The sequence below is a fragment of the Bactrocera neohumeralis genome, chromosome 6, assembly GCF_024586455.1.
Source record: "Bactrocera neohumeralis isolate Rockhampton chromosome 6, APGP_CSIRO_Bneo_wtdbg2-racon-allhic-juicebox.fasta_v2, whole genome shotgun sequence".
NCBI classification, from domain to species: Eukaryota; Metazoa; Arthropoda; class Insecta; order Diptera; family Tephritidae; genus Bactrocera; species Bactrocera neohumeralis.
The window spans coordinates 20,312,217-20,327,822 of NC_065923.1; the positions used below are offsets into that span (position 1 = coordinate 20,312,217).

The 15,606-nt window shown below is 35.5% G+C and overlaps 1 protein-coding gene across 5 annotated transcripts in view; it reads left to right on the forward strand.

Annotated features, from left to right (window-relative positions):
- LOC126762200 (protein still life, isoforms C/SIF type 2) overlaps positions 1-15,606 on the forward strand; it is a 361,392-nt gene that overhangs the window by 109,987 nt on the left and 235,799 nt on the right. For all 5 annotated transcript variants that reach the window (XM_050478764.1, XM_050478760.1, XM_050478761.1 and 2 more), the window contains exon 5: positions 8,738-8,869. In XM_050478764.1, the coding sequence (XP_050334721.1) occupies positions 8,738-8,869 (132 nt within the window). The remainder of the gene's footprint in view (positions 1-8,737; positions 8,870-15,606) is intronic.

A 15,606-nucleotide genomic window follows, 5' to 3' on the forward strand; every position in this document is an offset into this window, starting at 1 on the left:
CGAGCTATTTCTCTTTTTCTACAAGTAATTTTTAAAACATTTCTGGCATACAAAAAAACCTGAACCACAGAGAAACACGGGTAGAAGGTTAAAGGTACTGTAAATAAATATACGAAAATCTCTTAGTGCAGACTCCTGACGATTTTCATTGTAAACATGCGTTGAAACTTTTTGAAAACTTGATTGTTTTATCATGCTCTGCAAAGAGGCATCTAAGACTAAGCTAAATTGGTTCACTTGCAAGAAAAAAAAAACACATCCAAAATATGAAGAATTTAATGTAAAATTTTGGATTCCTTAGATACCATAGCTGATCTCTAGAAGGACCAACAAAACTCGATAAAACAAAAGATTTATTATTACTCCAGATGAATACAAGAGAGATTAAGGAATACCTAACCTCGATATCAATTGCATGGAGTCATTTTGCGATAAACCATTTGTATGGTGCCAGGCCACAGCAAAAGCAGAGGTAACGAAGGTTCTTTCTCAGCTAGCAGAAGAATAAGAACGGGTCAGTGCTCCACTATTCCGTATTTTTTACTAATTCCAGATGCACTATATACATTTGGAAAATAAAATTGATCATTTGAAATTGGCAAGTGGTTTTAAGCCCTTCAGCTTTTTCTACCATCACTTTTTTGCGCAAACTATCCCTTGCCCGATTTTTTCGAAGCGATGATGAGCGATTTTTTGCTACCCTTGCCCCAGAAAGCTTCCAAAAGCAAAATTTTTATCTTTTTTATTTTTTGAGGCTTATCAGCAAAAGAAGACGACCCTCTTCCATTAGGTATTCTAATATAGTGGTCTTGGCTACGTCTCAGGTGGACCATCCATTAAGTCCAATTTTTGGTGACTCGTTTGAGCATTTCGACTGGTATCTGGCAAATGACACCTATGATGTTTTGCTTCCAGCCCTGAATCCAAGCGGGATTTTCTACACAGACTTTAGATTTTACATATCCCCACAGGAAAGAAACTAACGTTGTTATATCACACGATTGTGGTGGCCAATCGACCGGCCCAAAACGTGAAATTAGCTGCTCACCGGAATGTTCTCTCTATAAATCCAAAGATTGATGCGTTGTGTGGGAAATGGCGCCGTATTGTTGAAAGCAAATGTTGCCGAGATCACGAGCTTCACTTTCAGGCATCAAATAGTCAGTTATCAATGGCGCGATAACGATCGCCATTAACGGTTACGTTCTCAATGGCATCAGTTTTGAAGAAATATGGACCGATGATTCCACCGGCCCACAAACCCGCTGCAAACCGTTATTTTTTCTGGATAGAATGGCAGCTCTTGAATCTCTTTAGGTTGTTCTTCGTCACAAATCCGACAATTTTGCTTGTTTGCATACCCATTGAGCCAGAAATAGACCACATCGCTGAACAAAATTTTGCTCAAATATGTCGGATCTTCTTGGAACTTTTCAGGAGCCCAACGCTCTGCTTTTCGCTGTTTCCGGCGAATCTAAAATAAAAGTTATAAAATAAGTTCATACAAACTATATTCTTTGCCCAAATCTGCGTCACAAAAATATTAAAAAATTACAAAAAATTAAAGCCAAATTCTCGACAAGTGCACACTTTCAAAGCGCTCCATTCTCCATTCAGTTGCATAGTGTTATTTAATGTGGATATCTCTATTCTTTGCGCCAATATTTGACAGCATTTTAGTTTCGAAGTCACGAGCGACACGTACTTGCCTAACTGCCTTATGACCCTGCGAACAAGTTCACCTACGAAGCAGAAGCAGCGACACACACATACACATATGCAGTGCGAGAAAACCGAAATCTCTACATGCCAGCAAAGTAGTGAAATCATCACATGACTTGAATTAAATTTCCATTACAGATTTCTGCACAAATAAAAATGAAATGCAATCAAATAAATAAAAATGTAAAAAAAATAAAATAAAAGAGAGAAACGAAAATAGTGAATATTTCATAATAGCAGGCAAGAAGCATAGAAGTTGCAGAAGCCAAATCGAAAAATTCAAGCTAAATTTGAGCGCTTTCAGCGACGTTTATGCACCGAACATAGTCAAATCTGGTTCGTGCATTTTTTAGTATTTGCCAATATTGCGATTTTCTCCATTTACAAACGAATAATACATTGAAAGCATACACACGCAAACACACTTGAAACGCACACACATACATGGACTTGAGTAAACATAAACATGTCGGTATTTTGATATGCATTTCGCTCTCGGCTGCGCTGCTTAGAGGCGTAGGTGAGCTTTAATATGCATAAACACACACATATATATGCATATTTGCGCACGTATAGGTAAATTTATTTATTCACAAATTTATTTGATTTTCAGCCGAGGCAAGGCAATAAACATTTATTTTAATAGAATTTCTATACATTTATTCATTCATATGCAGAATAAAGCGTGAAATCACATGCAACTTTAAAGCAGTGTTTGGACAAATAAAAAATATTAAAATTTCAAAAGTTTACTCTCATCTAAATATTAGTTTGTAATTTGTAGCGTAAATTACTTCAAGCGTGTACATTGCAAACACAGTGCTACCATATTAAAAAGCTAAATATTTTTGTGTGCTATTATTATTCTCTTTTGTTGTTTTGCTTAATACAACTAACATTAGAAAAATATTAGAAGGTTGCCACCAGTCTTTAAATGTTGAAATAATAAAACTTAAGTTTTTAAAAACAAAAAACTTAGAAATAAAAGCGCTGTAAGAAGCGTTTAGTTTATAGTTTTGTTGGAGGTTGCCACCTATTTCAAAATTTTATAAATTTTGTTATTTTTTGTTTTAGTTTCACGGCTTAATTTTTGTGGTGTGTACGAGAGCAACAATTAAATTTTGAAAGGTTGCCACCTGTTTGAATAATTTTATAATTTCTGATTTAATTGAACGATTTAGCATTCATCTAAAGTAACAAAAAATTAATAGTAGTAATAGTAGTAATAAGAAGAAATAGAAATTAAAGCGGTTTAAAGAAACATGTAACTTAGATTTGTTAGTGGTTGCCACCTATTTTAAAATTTTATAAATTTCATTATTTTTTTATATTTTTGGTTTAATATTCGTGATGTGTAAAAGAACTAAAATTGAAAAGGCTGCCACCAGTTAAAGATAAACAAACTTACAAACTTAACTAGGCGGCCTTTAAAAGCATGTTAAATTCTTTAGTTGAAGGTTGCCATCTATTTTAAATTAATATCGATTATTAAAATTTTTTTGCCTCCTGTGTGAATGAATCCATAATTTAACTGAACGATTTAATATTCGGCTAAAATAACAAAAAAGTAATAGAAGGTTGCCACCCTAATTAAAAAAAAAATTAAAATTAAAAAAAAAACTTAAAAATTAAAGCGGTTTAAAAAACGTGTAATTTAGATATGTTGGTGGTTGCCAACTATTTCAAATATATTAGTTCTTAATTTTTAAATTTTATTGCTTTTTTTTATATTTAATGTTACGGTTTATTATTTGTGAGGTGAAAAACAACAAGAACAAAAATAAAATATTGCCACCTATTTGAAAAATTTTAAAAATAATAAAACGTTAAAAATAAAAAACTTTACAAATTTAACTAAGCGTTCTTAAAACGCGCGTTAATTTTTTTGGTGGAAGGTTGCCATTTGTTTAAAAAAATAATACTTATTATTAAAATATTTTTATAAAATTTATTATTATTATTATTATTTATTATTGAATTTTTTATGGTTTAATTTTCATATTGTTTAAAATATAAAAGAATAGGTTGGAAAGTTGCCTTCCGTTTAAAACTGTTAAAATAATAATTTTTTTAAATAATAAAATTTTGAAGATATAAAAACGTCCATACTAAAAACTTAGAACTCTTTCGCGTACCAAAAATTGGTTGGGAAAGGTTGCCACCTATTAAAATTTTATATTTTATTTTTTTTTTATTTTATTCCAAGGTTTACTGCACTTATCGTTTCAAATAAACTAAAAAAATGGTTGCCACCTGTTTTAAATTTTTTTAGATAATAAAATTTTTAAGGTATAAAAACTTCCATAAAAAATTTTAATTTTTTTCGTGTAGCAAAAATTTTTAAGAAAGTTTGCCACTTATTACTATTTTATATTTTCACTATTTTTTAATATTTTACAGTTTTTTGTTTTTATTACATGGTTAAATGCTCTTATTGCTTGAAAGAAATAGAAAAAAGGTTGCCATCTGGTTTAAAGTTTTTAAATCTTAAAAAATATTAAGTATTTTATTTAAGTTTTATTTTAAGTTTATTTAAAATTTTCTATTCAGTTGTTAAGTTTTACGATTTATTTCAATATATAATAAGCCAAACAGAGAGAAAGGTTACATTTGAGATAATTATTGAGTGAACTTGCAATAAGCTTGAGATATTTTGAGGATATGTAGAATTTTATTTCTTACTTTTAATCAAAACATTTCATCCAAGGCTCTCAAATTATCAAATCCTTTGACTTTAGGCCGGCGGGTAGTACATGAATAAAATATTTTGGCAATTTTTTTTTATCCGGTGGGGCCGCACTAATTTTTATGTTCAGCGGCAAAAGCTTTTCCCTTCCGTATGTGGACCTTTCTAAGAAAATAATATTTATTGAATTTACGCCCAGGCAGATTGCCGTTCACTAATCGACGCCGAATCATCCGCGTGCTGACATTTAGTACATTTTCGCGTATTTTAATAATAAAATAATTTTTATCGTCCTCGAAACAGGCACTTGGAGCCATGGCTACGCTCATTCCAATCTTCCATTCACCTGTTTTAAGTCTCAACTGCAAAAACTATTGTGTCTTCAGCGTATTTTTGTTTTATCGGTTTCGGTTCGTTGTTTTGCAGCACCATTCGCTGGATTGTTGGGTAGTTTCATAGTCACATTCATAAACACACGTCTCGTCACAGGCGATGGAGCGTTTGAGGGACTTAGAATCCTCAGCTACGTTGTCAAGCAACCCTTTTACGAACTCTACTCGTCGTATTAACAAATCTTTTGGTGCAATTTTAGCATTGATATATAGCACCTATCCATAAGCTCTTAAGGTCGTCTGCTATGTCTCTGATACCAAAATGAGGGTTTTCAAGCACAGCTTCTTTAACTTTTTCAATATTATCGTTAGCAGAGATAGATGGGATGAGTTTTTGATGACGCCACGGCCCTCGTTGAACTCTATGGGCCACTCAAACACTTGTGTTCGTGATAAAGTATACTCGTATTACTTAACCAAATTTGGAACATTTTCAACGGTTCCAAGCAATCCAGTTGCAAATTTTCTTTTGGTTTCTATGATAAAAATCTAAAGTCGAATATTCGGTGTTCCGTTGGTCCAAGCTATTTAAACCAAACTCTTCGCCACACATGCCTGCAAATTACTGGAGGCCTTAAAAGTAAGTCATGTTAAATTGCCAAAAAATTGCAACAACAACAGCAAAGAGAAAAGCAAAATTAGAAGAAAACACTGCTCCAAAGTCTTTAGCGTGCAGCGGAGCACACAATGGAAACGCCCCGGGCAGTGCATATGAATTTTCGACTACTTAAAAGCACGGCTCCAAGCGTCTACATGGACATAGCGCCGGCCACAGCTACACATGGACACGAGGAAGCAGCTTAAATGCAGCGAGTGGATATTCATTGCAGAATTTGTTTGTGGTGTCATTTTGAGTTGGTTTTTTTTTCTTGTTTTTCCGAGTCTTCTCTCTGTATGAAGTGCGTTCAGCAAGGACATTTTAGAGGCGCTTAATAATGCACCGATGCACCAAAGCAGCGCTGCGAGCGCGATTGTGAGCAAGGATAAGTTGATATGCGTTCGAGTGTGTGTGTGTGTGTGTGTGTGTGTGAGAGGATGTGTGAGTTTGAGTTTGACTGCGTGAATGTTACTTTGTTTGTTTGTGTGTGTATATGAGTTCGGTTGTGTGTTTGTGCGAGTTGACTGTCTGCAGGCGATGGTCACACTCATAATTAATGCTTACTGCACAAGCAGTGTGAAAAGCTCGCTTTAAGCTTGCAACACGCACAGGCACACATACAGCCAGTAGTGAGAATTAGAGTGCGGACGAGCATCTAATTGTGGCGTACAGCACACACACACACACACACACTTGTCATATTTGCCAGTGCCGATTATGCAGCGAGGTCCACATGCGTTCCGTAAGGCCATGTTTATGATTTCTAAGGCGCCGTCAACGCTTCGGAGAGGTCATTTTTCAGTTGCGTGCAAAATTAAGTGGACGACCGCATGGCAACTCACTTTAAAATGCAGCGCGCACCTTAAAAGCAATGCCAAAACGCACACGTGACACATACCAATACACATGTGTGTGTGTGTGTGTGTGTGTGCGTGATGTAAATATCCTGAAACCATGTGCGCTTGTGTTGGGCATTGAAATGTAAGCGCATAAAATTGAACTAACAAAACCGAAAATGACCGCGAGCAATGAACTTCTATGCTACACCCTCCCCACCTGCCCGCCATTCTTAGCCGCTGCACGCTATAGAGGCGGTTTTTTGTCTTTGCTGCCGCCGGCAGCTATTCGCACAGCGCAAACAACTTTTCTATTCATTGCCTTGACATATGCGCGCTGATTTATACCGATTTAGCTGCTCATAGCTTTAGATCCATGTATGTACGTATGTGTATTTGGGTAAATGTACGAGCGCATATGTGTTTTTGTTAGTGTAGTTACATACCTGCGGCTCAATGCTGCATTGCGAATGTTTTAAAGTTGCAGTTGGCAGAAAAAAATTCGAAAATCTACAAAATCGATGTTTTCTAATTAGGCTGCATAGCTTGAAAATGTTGCTTAGCAACGAAAATATTTGCATGAAAGCAAAGTCTGAACTTTTCAGCCAAATTAGTGTGTTACAGCCATTACTATTTCCCATGACTTTTCTCTGACCGGAGGGAGACTGCGACTATGTTGGTAATAAGCAGATATGAAGAAGTGAATTTTCTTGCAATTGACATTATATTTGGTCTATAACTATGGATATATGTCCGGTTCTTATTTTTTCAGCATTTCATCGTTTATTTTAGAAAACCATGGGCAATGGTATTATTCAAACTACTGCCCAACTGAAGCTATACAATTTTTCCAACTTTCTAGTAATTTATGACTTCCATCTCAAAAAAACTGTTTCATATTGGTGGCCAAAAATGAATCAAGCCTATTTTTCATACCCTATTGTTATCTGAACAATAATCCAGTGAGGTCGTTCTACATCGAACGGTACAAATGGTAGTCAGAAGGCGCAAAGTCTTGCTATAAGGCGCGGAAGGCAAAACTTACCAGCCGCTGTTTCATAATAGTTTTTAACCGGTCTTGCTAACAAAGTCAAGCGTTATAATGACGGAAAATTATTGGCTCGTAAATATATATAAGTTCCTAGCTGGTTTTTTGCCAAAGCTCTCTTCACTCTAATTTCGTTGTTTTCGATAGCGTTTCCCATTAATGATTTCACACGGTTTTAAAAGCTTATAAAACAGCCTGTCCTACTGATTCTACCACAGATCCTATAACAGAGTATTGCCTTGTCGTCATGGATATTCGAGTTTGCCGTTGATTAGCTGATTAGCCAGAATAAGATATGATTTTTTACGTTTAGGTTGTCCTATGAGGTTAGGTTGTCCTGTCGCATTCTGATGCCGAGTACTATTCAAGCAGCATTTTTGACATTGTGTTCGACTGAATTGTCTTTCGACTTCATTTGGCTTCTATTCTTATGGCAATTTCTTTCATTTTGTATGATTCCAGTTGCTTTAAACCGTTTTGGCATTGCTTGAGTGACACCCAAGCATTCTGCAAGCACTTGTGCTTGACAACAATTTTCATCGGTTGATTCGTCCGATTCTCCATATTCAAAATTTTTCGAACACCTCAGAACGTTGTTGTTGGTGTAACGGTTATCTGGTCTCCGTTAGGGTTGTCATCGAAGTCATCCAACGGTAGAACCAGAAAACGTGCTGTTTCGACGGGGTTAGACCATAGGGAGAAGGGTGTCAGATGTGTATGGTTAGCTTGGACTCGTTGCATGCTGGACAAACATATATTTGGTATGGCGGGTCGATTCTAAATAAGTAGGAGTTTAACCTGCTACAGTATCCAGAACGAAGCTGCGTCAGGGTAGCCCGGAACGTTCTACACCCCCCAAGCAAAAATAAAGCACTTTTAAATAGTAAAAATCACTATTGGCATGCTCGCTCAGCTAGAGCATGTTTACCATAAACTTCCACCAAATAAGGTGACCTTCGACTGCAGGTTTCTTCGCATTAAAACATAAGCTACAAAAGAGTTTTCATTGAAATATTCGTCAATATAGGATCTCATGATCTCGAGAATGAGTTTAACAGACATAAAAACAACGTTTTTCAACTAGTCAGCACTTTCTTTGAAGTAATATATTTAATCAGTTACTCTGCCTTCCATAAATCGCAACGCAAACGAGTGCAGCTCTGAAATGAGTTGCCGAGGCTTTTTCATACCCTTCAATACATTTTTGCTATATTGTACTATACAAGAGAATACTATTTCGGGAGCCATTTGAAGTATTTCTTTGTGTGGTTTAATCTATACTCCCTATATATTAAGAAAACGCAACTCTTGTACGAATCTATAACAGTTTCTTGGGAACTTTATTCTCTAACCACCTTTGACACATTTAAAAAAAGCTAACTTTATAACACTTGATTAAATTACTGAAAAATTTTGCTAACTTATATTATTGATATACATTATTTCCAATTTCAGGTTGAATTAGAAAACTGGGTAAACAGTATTCACAGCGCCTGCGCTGCGGCATTTGCACGACACCGTGGCAAAACTGGCACTTTACATTTGCTACAAGAAGAGATTTTCCGCTTGGAGAAAGCCATCGAATCGGTAAGTGGAAAAACAGATTTTATAACAGAAAATTAAACCAAAAATGGAAGCTATGAGAAATTATTTTGTACATACATACATATGAAGAGCTACATACATATTAATAGCTAACTTGAGTTCTATTTTTCTAGAAAACTTTTATTTATTTTTCGATGTTTTAAACATGAAATTAATTTCTCTCAAACATATTTGATAGTATCTACAATATACTTGTGACAGTACCTTTCTGCTACGGATACTATCTTCTCTTTCGTGTGTAGTTGCGGTCCTGGTCCCTTTATTTTCTATTGACTTGCAAAATCGCTTTAAACTGAACACACATATGAGCAACACTGACGAAAATAAAAACAACCTTTTTTTCGTAGTTTAATACAAATCTTTATTATCGCCCTCAAAATAAGCTCTTTTGGTGTCAATACAAACAGGCTTAGTCCAATATTTCATACGCTTGCCGTGGCTTATGGTTTTATAACTTTTAAAGGCTTCAATGGGCTAACCAAAGTAGACTTTTCAGTTTCGAAAACAGGAAAAAAATCACGAAAAGCCAAATCCGGCGAATACGGTGGCTGAGCGTTGACTCTCGTTTCGAGTTTGGCCTAAAAGTCGGGCATTATCATGATAAAAGGTCATGCATTTTTTTGCCCAGCAATGCGGTCGTTTACCGAGACCCGTTTTACGCAGACGCCTCCCAGCAACCAAGTGATATTCGTTATTAAATGATTGACCTTGTGAAACGAATTCATAGTGAACTACACAACGGTAATCTAAAAAACGATGATCACCTTGATTTTTAATTGATTTTGAAATAGATTTTTAACTGATTTTAAAATAGATTTTTTGGCTTCGGCTCATTTTTCAACATACCACCCCGCTTCAGCGTTAATGAAGAATTTCATGACTGTAGGGCTCTGAGATACATTGTCAATCACAGCTACTCGATGTGACCTTTACTCGGTATCGTTTTTGCGAAATGTTCAGGTATGTTGTTGCGATTCTAGCATTGAAACGCTTCATGCCCATGTTTCATTAACCAAAATTTGTTGGGTCGATCTGCCATATGAAAGTAATTGAGATCCTTGGCCAAAAAATTAAGACTTTTTTACCTATTCGGTTTGCGCGCGCAGTTTAAATAGACCAGTCCGAATCATTTTCGATCATATGGTATAAAACAATTAACCTTTGTGTGAAAATGAGGTAGGCTTTGAGACTGACAGCTCACTTTTGTTTTTTAAAAGTTCTAGGTCAGTTGAGATTGGCTCACAAAAGCGTTCTAATTTAGTCAATTTATTCTGAGAATATGGAAAAAAATGAGTTTCCTTCATTCAATATGTATCTGATTCAAAAAATTTATATTGACAATTTGATATGGCGTTTACTGGGTCAATGATGGTGAAGAGAAAAGTGAAATATTTTTCGAGAGAGTTACCAATCGATGATTTCAATTCGCGCTAGCTGAAACCAATAAGAGACGGGATTTTTATATGAATTTTCGGTGCAGTGTAGTTACTACAATTTAGCCAGCAACAAAAATTTTAGATCAGTCTAAAAAATCGGGATTGTTACTCAAATCATAAATATATTTCGAAGGGTTAAGCGAAAGCTTTAATCTATTGCCGTAGATGCCGTTCTTCGTGGCATCGTTAAAAATAACTTTGCATAGCATTTCAAATCTTTAAAATCATTAGACTAGTACCGCTTGAACTGAAGTGCTTTTAATGCTGCAAATTTCTGCAAAATTATGGACTGACATTAATTCCGTTATACAGCTGTCGCCTTGTCATAATCATCTTGCAGTTAAATGCACGAGAAACTCAGGCGTTGTAACGATATTAGTTAATGCTCTGAACACTATTGTCAGTGGGCATCTACGCATTTATATATACATACATACAATAAATATATATAATATACATATATTAGGGTGAACCAAAAACAAATCTATAATATTCATAGGTTAGAGTGAACTTATAAGTGATTTTATATAAACGAATTTTTTAATTTAAATTACACTGAGCTAGACTTTTAAAATATTTTATGCTCTGCAAGAATCAACAATATAGAAAATTTTTATACTTTTATACTTACTTTTATACCCTAAACAGGGTATATGTGATATTTCTAACTCCTGAAAGCAAACATGTGATTCACTATAAAATATGTTTATAAAAGATCGGAAAATGTTGAAAGGAGTCAATTTAACTATGTTCGTCGGTCTGTATATAAGTGAACTAGTCTCTCAGTTTTGGAGATACCGACTTAAAATTTCGCACACGTCATTTTTTTTTTCAAAGAAGCTGCTTGTTTGTCGGAATAGTCTATATCGAACAGCTATAGCATATAGCTACCATATAAATTATGCGATCCAACTCAAATTCTTGTATGGAAAAATTTTTTATTTGTTGAGATATCTTTACGAAATTTGGCACGCATAATTACTGAAAGCAACGGTATAATATCTAAAGATTTTGTTTCGATCGGAACACTATAGCTTATAGCCGCCATACAAACTGATCGATCAAAATCAAGTTCTTGTATTGAAAACTTTTTTATTCGAAAAGGTAAAGTCACGAAATTTAGTCTAGATTATTATCTAAGATATTGCTATAAACTCCGTAAATACTGTTCAAATCGGATCATTATAGCATACAGCTGCTGTACAAACAGACCGATCAAAATCAAGATAAAGATCTTTTCAGACAATTTTTGGCTATAAGAAATGCAACTGTGCAGCGTATAATAGCTTCGGTGTTGCCGAAGTTATATTTTTTCTGTTTTTTTTTTTGTATATAAGTTCACTTAAGTCCAATAATACGTTGGATCAGCTTTTTGCCCACCCTAATGCAAATCTATACTTAGGCAAAAGTTGGCAAATTAAAACGAAAGAGTTAAAATGAGCGCATAAAATAACGAGAGATCGCAAGAAAACCGACGAAACATAAAACCAACGAATGCGCTTGCAGTAATACAGTTATCTGACAAGCTGCAACGAATGTCCGAAGCACTTGCTGACAGCGTAGCTCGTTTGCGTAATAACATGCACAGCTGTGGCAGAATTTATGAGCGTAATTTGCTGTCCACAAGCGTTCATGAACTTGGTTTAATCAGCAGTTAGACGAAAAAAACAAGCATAGTAACCGCTACAACAACAAAAATGTTGTATTTTAAGTTGCTCTAGCTGCCTTGTTAGCGCCAAACACTTACAAGCTAAGCATAACATTGTTTTTTACTGTTATTGGCACAATCCAATTGGTCACACAATTGCCACTCACATGCACACGCACACACACAACGCTGCATGTGAGTGTGTGTGTGTGTAAGTGCGTAAATTTGTTGCCAGTCATCATTTACATATTGTATTTGATTACCCAATGTGATTTGTGCCACCGACTGCCCGTTTGCCTTGCTCCCCCCTGCCATACACATTTCTCCAGTTGCGCCACAAAGTATGCTACAAATTATTCCCAAGCTTGGTTGGCGCACAAAATCGTATTTTAAAATTACTACAGGGATTTCTATTTATAGTTTTGTTTTGCTGTTATATCTACTGTTGTTGCTGTTGCTGTTTCGTGTGTTTGCGTCATGCGTTTGCCCTTAGCGTATGACCGAAAGGCAACGTAAATTTTCTGCCAAGAAAACAAATCACAAATTGCAATTACAAAGCTACAAACACACGCACACAAACGCACGAGCAAACAAATTGGCACATAAATAAAGGTGCATACACACATATAAGCTCACTCATTTATACATACTCCTCAGCCTTCGAACTCTAGCTTCACTCTCTCCAACTCTGCTTTCCACTTGAGTTACTTTTGTCGAGTTGAGTTTCATGTGCCGTCATGTGGTCACATGATAGAAATACAATAGACGTGCGTTTATATGTGTGTGCTGATATTGTCCCTCTGTCGTCGCAGCATAACTGTCAATGTAAGATTTATATGTTTGTATGTGCAAAGCCATTGGTGCCGTCGAGTGACCCAATCAGTTGAGTTGCTCACATCACTCTGCCATCCACATGAATATTTGCCATGCAAGATTTATCGACCATAAATGCAATATGTATGCGTGAGTGTGAAGACTTAGAAACGCATAGAATTTGGCGACTAGTCGGCAAGTAGTTACCGAGTATGTCAGTTCGGAACTAGTGCTATATGACTCTCTTTTCTTTTGAATATAATATTTATAATAATTCGAGATTTTGAAGATAGCGCTGGTAGAAAAATTCCATTGTGACGTCATGTGAGGAATAATTTAGGTAGAAATAAGAATTTATGTGCACCATATGTGTACCTTGTTCGTTGCACTCGGTATAGTATATGTTTAGTATAACGTTGACTTAAGTCCAACAACTATATTTCCGGTCTCTCCGCATGGTTCCTGAACTGAAGTCGCTCCGTAGCCAATCCAGTCTAGATTGGAAAGAGATCCGCACGTATGTAGCTGTGTTGGTAGAAATTCAAAAATATATTACTCCGAAAGACTCAAAATTACAAAATTTTTTACAAGGTCTGGTTGTGGACCTAAATATATAAGCTGCTACATTTTTGATAAAATTTAAATATATGATACTCCGAAAGACTCCTAATTATGTTTGTTTAAGTGTGGTCATTGGCATAAATGCGGATGGCTTTTGATAAAAATGAAAATACATATATGTTACTTCAAAAGACTCCGAAATATTTTTTAAAAAGTGTGATTTTGGTCGTAAGCATACATGGAGCTAGTTTTTTCCAATGCAAATATGTGTTACTCCGAAAGACTCTGAATTGCATTTTTAAAGTGTGATTGTGGTCCCAAATATAAATGCCGCTAAATTTTGAAAAAATTTTAAAGATATGTTACTCCGAAAGACTCCGAATTATTTTTTAAAAAGTTGGATTGTGGTTGTAAGCATAGGTGGGACAAGTTTTTTGTAAAATTGCAAATAGATATTACTCCAAAAGACTCCGAATTATATTTTTCAAAGTGTAGTTGATGTTCAGATGTTTAATATTTTTTGTCAAAATTGCAATTAAAATAAATAACATTAATTTATTTTTTTTTTAATTTTTTACTTAGATCTTATTAATACCTGACAGCTATAGTGACAGCTATACTGCTACAACTCAATCAAGCACTCAGCTATTCATATAACTAACATTAAGTCTTGAAAAAGCGAAGCTAACGAGTGGCAAACTTTCGCAAACCTCTAACCCGTGTCATACTAATGAACAACTCTTTATTAGACCAAGCAGCTCCGGACACCAAAACTACAAACTATGCATTTAAGTTAGATGCTCCTTCCATATGTGGCATTTATGACTTTGTGCAATATTTATGCCCAAACCAGAAAAAAACCCATTTGTTTTCAATTTTATGCTAAGCCCATCGCCAATTCAGCTCTTTGCCATCTCAATCAGCACTCTTTGGGGACATTGTTTTATTTCTTTCATTTCTTTTTTTATTTTTTTCGTTTCATTTGCATCGCTATTAGCATATCTTTTTCGTGCGAACTTCGTAAAGTTGATTTTCATTTTTTTTTTACTTTTTTCATTTTGTTTTTTGCGCTTTTCCTTCCGTCTATTTCAATTTGGTCTCGGCGCTCTATTCCGCATTCATGGCAGTACCGTGTGAAAATGCCGGCGGTGGTATGAAAAATTAAAACTTCCTGTGCATATGTGAATTGATTATTTAGTTGCTGCTGCCAGAAGCCAGCACCGGTGTGGTGTCACTTTTTCAACTTTCTCTTTGTTTTACTTTTCAAGTTTGCATTTCGGTGCTCATACATTTGTCAATTTAACTATGGCTACTATACAGAGGTTTCGGTAAGCTAATTTTAAAATTCATTTCTCAAATAAATTTAATAAATAATAATTAAAGTTTAGATAAAATCCAATTACTGATCTGTTATATCTTTCACACATCTTGCCGTAAATTGAATTGTCGAAGAATTTTCCGAAACAAAACTGGAAACGAAGAGTAGAAAGATAATGGAAAGACCTCTAAAAGCAGGTTATTTTATTAATGAGGTAAATAGATAGATAGGTAAATAAGTGAGAATAGCACCGCTCTCCTCTAAGTCACAATTGCTCACTTTGCCCCAGCAGTCAATTAGCAGGCGTTCTGGAGTTTCATGCTCATGTAGCAGAACCGGTAATTATGCGCCTCAGTTTCAGCGATCACCCGTTTATTCGGCAAAAATTTCTTCTCAACGACCATTCTTTGGAGAACTGAGAACGGGAAGTAGTCACTGGAGGTCAGATCTGCGGAAAACATGGAATCCGGAAGCAATTCGAAGCCCAATTCATGGATTTTTGCCATCGTTACACTGACTTGTGGCACGGTGCAATGTCTTGGTGAAACAGCACTTTCTTATTGTTATGGTCCTTTCTTTCACAAGGTTGTCAATAAAAATTATATCAAGATGCCATAACACCTTGACAGCCAACTGTTGGTAGCGGGTTGATGTGTAGTTCACTTGGATGACTGTCGATTCGACTTCGTCGTTGTTTTTAATCTCAAGTAAGCTCGCGCGGCACCCACCTTCCACAGAGCTTTCTTATACCAAAATATTCGTGAATGATATGAAGTACACGTTTTTTTGATATCCTTAAGGTCACTGCTATCTCAAACAACTTCACTTTACGAGCATCCAAAATTATTTTGTGAACTCTCTAGACGTTCTCGTTGGTATCAACCTCTTTTGGTCATCCAATGTGTTGACCGTCTTCGGTGCCCATTTCACCACATCTAAGCTT